The following is an 11,570-nucleotide window of genomic DNA, read 5'->3' as shown; positions in this document are numbered from 1 at the left end:
TCGATGACCGCATTCAAACCAGTCAATGCTCAGGACATATTGCAATATCTTACATGACATCGATGATTGCATTCAAACCAGTCAATCCTCAGGACATATTGCAATATCTTACATGGCATCGATGACCGCATTCAAACCAGTCAATCCTCAGGACATATTGCAATATCTTACATGACATCGATGATTGCATTCAAACCAGTCAATCCTCAGGACATATTGCAATATCTTACATGGCATCGATGATTGCATTCAAACCAGTCAATCCTCAGGACATATTGCAATATCTTACATGACATCGATGATTGCATTCAAACCAGTCAATCCTCAAACCTTAGTCGATGATTCAAATCCAGTCAATCAAACTCAGGACATATTGCAATATCTTACATGATATCGATGATTGCATTCAAACCAGTCAATCCTCAGGACATATTGCAATATCTTACATAGCATCGATGACCGCATTCAAACCAGTCAATCCTCAGGACATATTGCAATATCTTACATGACATCGATGACCGCATTCAAACCAGTTAATGCTCAGGACATATTGCAATATCTTACACGTAACAGATGATTGCATTCAAATCAGTCAATCCTCAGGTCATATTGCAATATCTTACATGGCATCGATGACCGCATTCAAACCAGTCAATGCTCAGGACATACTGCAATATCTTACATTATATGCTCAGATGGCCAAACTGATCCCACCACTCCATCCAGAATTGCAAAGACGATATGAACCCCTGTGATGAAATCAATATTTTCAGAACCCACGTGTAGCCAGCCATGTGAGAATGGTGGAACCTGCGTCAGTGGAAGCTGTCAGTGTCTTAGTGGTTATACAGGGAGCTTTTGTGAATCAAGGGGTATGTAGGATTAAAGAAACACCGTCATCGACGACTAATCGAGACTGTATATTCTCTGGCTTTTGTGTTAATCGAAATTACTTGCAATATCTTACATGGCATCGATGACCGCATTCAAACCAGTCAATCCTCAGGACATATTGCAATATCTTACATGACATCGATGATTGCATTCAAACCTGTTAATCCTCAGGACATATTGCAATATCTTACATGGCATCGATGACCGCATTCAAACCAGTCAATCCTCAGGACATATTGCAATATCTTACATGACATCGATGATTGCATTCAAACCAGTCAATGCTCAGGACATATTGCAATATCTTACGCGACATCGATGATTGCATTCAAACCAGTCAATCCTCAGGACATATTGCAATATCTTACATGGCATCGATGACCGCATTGAAACCTCAGGACATAATGCAATATCTTACATGACATCGATGACCGCATTCAAACCAGTCAATCCTCAGGACATATTGCAATATCTTACATGACATCGATGACCGCATTCAAACCAGTCAATCCTCAGGACATATTGCAATATCTTACATGGCATCGATGACCGCATTCAAACCAGTCAATCCTCAGGACATATTGCAATATCTTACATGGCATCGATGACCGCATTCAAACCAGTCAATCCTCAGGACATATTGCAATATCTTACATGATATCGATGATTGCATTCAAACCAGTCAATCCTCAGGACATATTGCAATATCTTACATGGCATCGATGACCGCATTCAAACCAGTCAATCCTCAGGACATATTGCAATATCTTACATGACATCGATGATTGCATGACCGCATTCAATCCTCCAGACATATTGCAATATCTTACATGGCATCGATGACCGCATTCAAACCAGTCAATCCTCAGGACATATTGCAATATCTTACATGACATCGATGATTGCATTCAAACCAGTCAATCCTCAGGACATATTGCAATATCTTACATGGCATCGATGACCGCATTCAAACCAGTCAATCCTCAGGACATATTGCAATATCTTACATGACATCGATGATTGCATTCAAACCTGTCAATCCTCAGGACATATTGCAATATCTTACATGGCATCGATGACCGCATTCAAACCAGTCAATCCTCAGGACATATTGCAATATCTTACATGACATCGATGACCGCATTCAAACCAGTTAATGCTCAGGACATATTGCAATATCTTACGCGTAATAGATGATTGCATTCAAATCAGTCAATCCTCAGGTCATATTGCAATATCTTACATGGCATCGATGACCGTATTCAAACCAGTCAATGCTCAGGACATACTGCAATATCTTACATTATATGCTCAGATGGCCAAACTGATCCCACCACTCCATCCAGAATTGCAAAGACGATATGAACCCCTGTGATGAAATCAATATTTTCAGAACCCACGTGTAGCCAGCCATGTGAGAATGGTGGAACCTGCGTCAGTGGAAGCTGTCAGTGTCTTAGTGGTTATACAGGGAGCTTTTGTGAATCAAGGGGTATGTAGGATTCAAGAAACACCGTCATCGACGACTAATCGAGACTGTATATTCTCTGGCTTTTGTGTTAATCGAAATTACTTGCAATATCTTACATGGCATCGATGACCGCATTCAAACCAGTCAATCCTCAGGACATATTGCAATATCTTACATGACATCGATGATTGCATTCAAACCTGTTAATCCTCAGGACATATTGCAATATCTTACATGGCATCGATGACCGCATTCAAACCAGTCAATCCTCAGGACATATTGCAATATCTTACATGACATCAATCCGCATTCAAACCAGTCAATGCTCAGGACATATTGCAATATCTTACATGACATCGATGATTGCATTCAAACCAGTCAATCCTCAGGACATATTGCAATATCTTACATGACATCGATGATTGCATTCAAACCAGTCAATGCTCAGGACATATTGCAATATCTTACATGACATCGATGATTGCATTCAAACCAGTCAATGCTCAGGACATATTGCAATATCTTACATGACATCGATGATTGCATTCAAACCAGTCAATCCTCAGGACATATTGCAATATCTTCATGGCATCGATGACCGCATTCAAACCTCAGGACATATTGCAATATCTTACATGACATCGATGACCGCATTCAAACGAGTCAATCCTCAGGACATATTACAATATCTTACATGGCATCGATGACCGCATTCAAACCAGTCAATCCTCAGGACATATTGCAATATCTTACATGACATCGATGATTGCATTCAAACCTGTTAATCCATGACATCGATGATTGCATTCAAACCAGTCAATCCTCAGGACATATTGCAATATCTTACATGGCATCGATGACTGCATTCAAACCAGTCAATCCTCAGGACATATTGCAATATCTTACATGACATCGATGATTGCATTCAAACCAGTCAATCCTCAGGACATATTGCAATATCTTACATGGCATCGATGACCGCATTCAAACCTCAGGACATATTGCAATATCTTACATGACATCGATGATCATTCAAACCAGTTAATGCTCAGGACATATTGCAATATCTTACGCGTATAGATGATTGCATTCAAATCAGTCAATCCTCAGGTCATATTGCAATATCTTACATGGCATCGATGACCGCATTCAAACCAGTCAATGCTCAGGACATACTGCAATATCTTACATTATATGCTCAGATGGCCAAACTGATCCCACCACTCCATCCAGAATTGCAAAGACGATATGAACCCCTGTGATGAAATCAATATTTTCAGAACCCACGTGTAGCCAGCCATGTGAGAATGGTGGAACCTGCGTCAGTGGAAGCTGTCAGTGTCTTAGTGGTTATACAGGGAGCTTTTGTGAATCAAGGGGTATGTAGGATTCAAGAAACACCGTCATCGACGACTAATCGAGACTGTATATTCTCTGGCTTTTGTGTTAATCGAAATTACTTGCAATATCTTACATGGCATCGATGATTGCATTCAAACCTGTTAATCCTCAGGACATATTGGAATATCTTACATGGCATCGATGACCGCATTCAAACCAGTCAATCCTCAGGACATATTGCAATATCTTACATGACATCGATGATTGCATTCAAACCAGTCAATCCTCAGGACATATTGCAATATCTTACATGGCATCGATGACCGCATTCAAACCAGTCAATCCTCAGGACATATTGCAATATCTTACATGACATCGATGACCGCATTCAAACCAGTTAATGCTCAGGACATATTGCAATATCTTACGCGTAATAGATGATTGCATTCAAATCAGTCAATCCTCAGGTCATATTGCAATATCTTACATGGCATCGATGACCGCATTCAAACCAGTCAATGCTCAGGACATACTGCAATATCTTACATTATATGCTCAGATGGCCAAACTGATCCCACCACTCCATCCAGAATTGCAAAGACGATATGAACCCCTGTGATGAAATCAATATTTTCAGAACCCACGTGTAGCCAGCCATGTGAGAATGGTGGAACCTGCGTCAGTGGAAGCTGTCAGTGTCTTAGTGGTTATACAGGGAGCTTTTGTGAATCAAGGGGTATGTAGGATTCAAGAAACACCGTCATCGACGACTAATCGAGACTGTATATTCTCTGGCTTTTGTGTTAATCGAAATTACTTGCAATATCTTACATGGCATCGATGACCGCATTCAAACCAGTCAATCCTCAGGACATATTGCAATATCTTACATGACATCGATGATTGCATTCAAACCTGTTAATCCTCAGGACATATTGCAATATCTTACATGGCATCGATGACCGCATTCAAACCAGTCAATCCTCAGGACATATTGCAATATCTTACATGACATCGATGATTGCATTCAAACCAGTCAATGCTCAGGACATATTGCAATATCTTACATGACATCGATGATTGCATTCAAACCAGTCAATCCTCAGGACATATTGCAATATCTTACATGACATCGATGATTGCATTCAAACCAGTCAATGCTCAGGACATATTGCAATATCTTACATGACATCGATGATTGCATTCAAACCAGTCAATCCTCAGGACATATTGCAATATCTTACATGGCATCGATGACCGCATTCAAACCAGTCAATCCTCAGGACATATTGCAATATCTTACATGACATCGATGACCGCATTCAAACCAGTCAATCCTCAGGACATATTGCAATATCTTACATGACATCGATGATTGCATTCAAACCAGTCAATCCTCAGGACATATTACAATATCTTACATGTCAGGACATATTGCATCTTATGACATCGACCGCATTCAAACCAGTCAATCCTCAGGACATATTGCAATATCTTACATGACATCGATGACCGCATTCAAACCAGTCAATCTCAGGACATATTGCAATATCTTACGCATAATAGATGATTGCATTCAAAATCAGTCAATCCTCAGGTCATATTGCAATATCTTACATGGCATCGATGACCGCATTCAAACCAGTCAATGCTCAGGACATACTGCAATATCTTACATTATATGCTCAGATGGCCAAACTGATCCCACCACTCCATCCAGAATTGCAAAGACGATATGAACCCCTGTGATGAAATCAATATTTTCAGAACCCACGTGTAGCCAGCCATGTGAGAATGGTGGAACCTGCGTCAGTGGAAGCTGTCAGTGTCTTAGTGGTTATACAGGGGAGCTTTTGTGAATCAAGGGGTATGTAGGATTCAAGAAACACCGTCATCGACGACTAATCGAGACTGTATATTCTCTGGCTTTTGTGTTAATCGAAATTACTTGCAATATCTTACATGGCATCGATGATTGCATTCAAACCAGTCAATCCTCAGGACATATTGCAATATCTTACATGGCATCGATGACTGCATTCAAACCAGTCAATCCTCAGGACATATTGCAATATCTTACATGATATCGATGACCGCATTCAAACCAGTCAATCCTCAGGACATATTGCAATATCTTACATGACATCGATGATTCCTCAGGACATTTGCAATATCTTACAGTCGATGACCGCATTCAAACCAGTCAATCCTCAGGACATATTGCAATATCTTACATGACATCGATGACCGCATTCAAACCAGTTAATGCTCAGGACATATTGCAATATCTTACGCGTAACAGATGATTGCATTCAAATCAGTCAATCCTCAGGTCATATTGCAATATCTTACATGGCATCGATGACCGCATTCAAACCAGTCAATGCTCAGGACGTACTGCAATATCTTACATTATATGCTCAGATGGCCAAACTGATCCCACCACTCCATCCAGAATTGCAAAGACGATATGAACCCCTGTGATGAAATCAATATTTTCAGAACCCACGTGTAGCCAGCCATGTGAGAATGGTGGAACCTGCGTCAGTGGAAGCTGTCAGTGTCTTAGTGGTTATACAGGGAGCTTTTGTGAATCAAGGGATATGTAGGATTCAAGAAACACCGTCATCAACGACTAATCGAGACTGTATATTCTCTGGCTTTTGTGTTAATCGAAATTACTTGCAATATCTTACATGGCATCGATGACCGCATTCAAACCAGTCAATCCTCAGGACATATTGCAATATCTTACATGACATCGATGATTGCATTCAAACCTGTTAATCCTCAGGACATATTGCAATATCTTACATGGCATCGATGACCGCATTCAAACCAGTCAATCCTCAGGACATATTGCAATATCTTACATGACATCGATGATTGCATTCAAACCAGTCAATGCTCAGGACATATTGCAATATCTTACGCGACATCGATGATTGCATTCAAACCAGTCAATCCTCAGGACATATTGCAATATCTTACATGGCATCGATGACCGCATTCAAACCTCAGGACATATTGCAATATCTTACATGACATCGATGACCGCATTCAAACGAGTCAATCCTCAGGACATATTGCAATATCTTACATGACATCGATGACCGCATTCAAACCAGTCAATCCTCAGGACATATTGCAATATCTTACATGGCATCGATGACCGCATTCAAACCAGTCAATCCTCAGGACATATTGCAATATCTTACATGGCATCGATGACCGCATTCAAACCAGTCAATCCTCAGGACATATTGCAATATCTTACATGATATCGATGATTGCATTCAAACCAGTCAATCCTCAGGACATATTGCAATATCTTACATGGCATCGATGATTGCATTCAAACCAGTCAATCCTCAGGACATATTGCAATATCTTACATGACATCGATGACCGCATTCAAACCAGTCAATCCTCAGGACATATTGCAATATCTTACATGACATCGATGATTGCATTCAAACCAGTCAATCCTCAGGACATATTGCAATATCTTACATGGCATCGATGACCGCATTCAAACCAGTCAATCCTCAGGACATATTGCAATATCTTACATGACATCGATGATTGCATTCAAACCAGTCAATCCTCAGGACATATTGCAATATCTTACATGACATCGATGATTGCATTCAAACCAGTCAATCCTCAGGACATATTGCAATATCTTACATGACATCGATGACCGCATTCAAACCAGTCAATCCTCAGGACATATTGCAATATCTTACATGACATCGATGACCGCATTCAAACCAGTCAATGCTCAGGACATATTGCAATATCTTACATGACATCGATGATTGCATTCAAACCAGTCAATCCTCAGGACATATTGCAATATCTTCATGGCATCGATGACCGCATTCAAACCTCAGGACATATTGCAATATCTTACATGACATCGATGACCGCATTCAAACCAGTCAATCCTCAGGACATATTGCAATATCTTACATGGCATCGATGACCGCATTCAAACCAGTCAATCCTCAGGACATATTGCAATATCTTACATGGCATCGATGACCGCATTCAAACCAGTCAATCCTCAGGACATATTGCAATATCTTACATGGCATCGATGACCGCATTCAAACCAGTCAATCCTCAGGACATATTGCAATATCTTACATGGCATCGATGATTGCATTCAAACCAGTCAATCCTCAGGACATATTGCAATATCTTACATGACATCGATGATTGCATTCAAACCAGTCAATCCTCAGGACATATTGCAATATCTTACATGACATCGATGACCGCATTCAAACCAGTCAATCCTCAGGACATATTGCAATATCTTACATGGCATCGATGACCGCATTCAAACCAGTCAATCCTCAGGACATATTGCAATATCTTACATGACATCGATGACCGCATTCAAACCAGTCAATGCTCAGGACATATTGCAATATCTTACATGGCATCGATGATTGCATTCAAACCAGTCAATCCTCAGGACATATTGCAATATCTTACATGGCATCGATGACCGCATTCAAACCAGTCAATCCTCAGGACATATTGCAATATCTTACATGACATCGATGACCGCATTCAAACCAGTCAATCCTCAGGACATATTGCAATATCTTACATGGCATCGATGACCGCATTCAAACCAGTCAATCCTCAGGACATATTGCAATATCTTACATGACATCGATGATTGCATTCAAACCAGTCAATCCTCAGGACATATTGCGATATCTTACATGACATCGATGATTGCATTCAAACCAGTCAATCCTCAGGACATATTGCAATATCTTACATGGCATCGATGACCGCATTCAAACCAGTCAATCCTCAGGACATATTGCAATATCTTACATGACATCGATGATTGCATTCAAACCAGTCAATCCTCAGGACATATTGCAATATCTTACATGGCATCGATGACCGCATTCAAACCAGTCAATCCTCAGGACATATTGCAATATCTTACATGACATCGATGACCGCATTCAAACCAGTTAATGCTCAGGACATATTGCAATATCTTACGCGTAATAGATGATTGCATTCAAATCAGTCAATCCTCAGGTCATATTGCAATATCTTACATGGCATCGATGACCGCATTCAAACCAGTCAATGCTCAGGACGTACTGCAATATCTTACATTATATGCTCAGATGGCCAAACTGATCCCACCACTCCATCCAGAATTGCAAAGACGATATGAACCCCTGTGATGAAATCAATATTTTCAGAACCCACGTGTAGCCAGCCATGTGAGAATGGTGGAACCTGCGTCAGTGGAAGCTGTCAGTGTCTTAGTGGTTATACAGGGAGCTTTTGTGAATCAAGGGGTATGTAGGATTCAAGAAACACCGTCATCGACGACTAATCGAGACTGTATATTCTCTGGCTTTTGTGTTAATCGAAATTACTTGCAATATCTTACATGGCATCGATGACCGCATTCAAACCAGTCAATCCTCAGGACATATTGCAATATCTTACATGACATCGATGATTGCATTCAAACCTGTTAATCCTCAGGACATATTGCAATATCTTACATGGCATCGATGACCGCATTCAAACCAGTCAATCCTCAGGACATATTGCAATATCTTACATGACATCGATGATTGCATTCAAACCAGTCAATTTGCAAACCAGTCAATGCTCAGGGACATATTGCAATATCTTACATGACATCGATGATTGCATTCAAACCAGTCAATCCTCAGGACATATTGCAATATCTTACATGACATCGATGACCGCATTCAAACCAGTCAATGCTCAGGACATATTGCAATATCTTACATGACATCGATGATTGCATTCAAACCAGTCAATCCTCAGGACATATTGCAATATCTTACATGGCATCGATGACCGCATTCAAACCTCAGGACATATTGCAATATCTTACATGACATCGATGACCGCATTCAAACCAGTCAATCCTCAGGACATATTGCAATATCTTACATGGCATCGATGACCGCATTCAAACCAGTCAATCCTCAGGACATATTGCAATATCTTACATGGCATCGATGACCGCATTCAAACCAGTCAATCCTCAGGACATATTGCAATATCTTACATGACATCGATGATTGCATTCAAACCAGTCAATCCTCAGGACATATTACAATATCTTACATAGCATCGATGATTGCATTCAAACCAGTCAATCCTCAGGACATATTGCAATATCTTACATGACATCGATGATTGCATTCAAACCAGTCAATCCTCAGGACATATTGCAATATCTTACATGGCATCGATGACCGCATTCAAACCAGTCAATCCTCAGGACATATTGCAATATCTTACATGACATCGATGATTGCATTCAAACCAGTCAATCCTCAGGACATATTGCAATATCTTACATGGCATCGATGACCGCATTCAAACCAGTCAATCCTCAGGACATATTGCAATATCTTACATGACATCGATGACCGCATTCAAACCAGTCAATGCTCAGGACATATTGCAATATCTTACACGTAATAGATGATTGCATTCAAATCAGTCAATCCTCAGGTCATATTGCAATATCTTACATGGCATCGATGACCGCATTCAAACCAGTCAATGCTCAGGACATACTGCAATATCTTACATTATATGCTCAGATGGCCAAACTGATCCCACCACTCCATCCAGAATTGCAAAGACGATATGAACCCCTGTGATGAAATCAATATTTTCAGAACCCACGTGTAGCCAGCCATGTGAGAATGGTGGAACCTGCGTCAGTGGAAGCTGTCAGTGTCTTAGTGGTTATACAGGGAGCTTTTGTGAATCAAGGGGTATGTAGGATTCAAGAAACACCGTCATCGACGACTAATCGAGACTGTATATTCTCTGGCTTTTGTGTTAATCGAAATTACTTGCAATATCTTACATGGCATCGATGACCGCATTCAAACCAGTCAATCCTCAGGACATATTGCAATATCTTACATGACATCGATGATTGCATTCAAACCTGTTAATCCTCAGGACATATTGCAATATCTTCAAACCAGTCACATGGCATCGATGACCGCATTCAAACCAGTCAATCCTCAGGACATATTGCAATATCTTACATGACATCGATGATTGCATTCAAACCAGTCAATCCTCAGGACATATTGCAATATCTTACATGACATCGATGATTGCATTCAAACCAGTCAATCCTCAGGACATATTGCAATATCTTACATGACATCGATGATTGCATTCAAACCAGTCAATCCTCAGGACATATTGCAATATCTTACATGACATCGATGATTGCATTCAAACCAGGACATATTGCAATATCTTACATGCATCAGATGACATTCAAACCAGTCAATCCTCAGGACATATTGCAATATCTTACATGACATCGATGATTGCATTCAAACCAGTCAATCCTCAGGACATATTGCAATATCTTACATGGCATCGATGACCGCATTCAAACCAGTCAATCCTCAGGACATATTGCAATATCTTACATGACATCGATGACCGCATTCAAACCAGTTAATGCTCAGGACATATTGCAATATCTTACACGTAATAGATGATTGCATTCAAATCAGTCAATCCTCAGGTCATATTGCAATATCTTACATGGCATCGATGACCGTATTCAAACCAGTCAATGCTCAGGACATACTGCAATATCTTACATTATATGCTCAGATGGCCAAACTGATCCCACCACTCCATCCAGAATTGCAAAGACGATATGAACCCTGTGATGAAATCAATATTTTCAGAACCCACGTGTAGCCAGCCATGTGAGAATGGTGGAACCTGCGTCAGTGGAAGCTGTCAGTGTCTTAGTGGTTATACAGGGAGCTTTTGTGAATCAAGG

The 11,570-nt window shown here is 40.3% G+C and overlaps 1 protein-coding gene across 1 annotated transcript; it reads left to right on the top strand.

Annotated features, from left to right (window-relative positions):
- Positions 1–754: 754 nt before the first annotated feature.
- On the top strand, positions 755–10,524 carry LOC124264528 (fibropellin-3-like; the record flags this gene model as incomplete). Its single annotated transcript, XM_046699268.1, has 2 exons — positions 755–872; positions 10,426–10,524. Coding segments are annotated over exons 1-2 (217 nt in total), but the record flags the coding sequence as incomplete, so codon positions are not given.
- Between the last annotated feature and the right edge of the window lie 1,046 nt (positions 10,525–11,570).

This window comes from Haliotis rubra, unplaced genomic scaffold (genome assembly GCF_003918875.1).
Source record: "Haliotis rubra isolate DU_JTF1 unplaced genomic scaffold, ASM391887v1 Scf93, whole genome shotgun sequence".
In the NCBI taxonomy this organism is placed as follows: domain Eukaryota; kingdom Metazoa; phylum Mollusca; class Gastropoda; order Lepetellida; family Haliotidae; genus Haliotis; species Haliotis rubra.
Note: the sequence above shows the minus strand (reverse complement) of the source record. Positions and strands in the feature narration are given on the sequence as shown.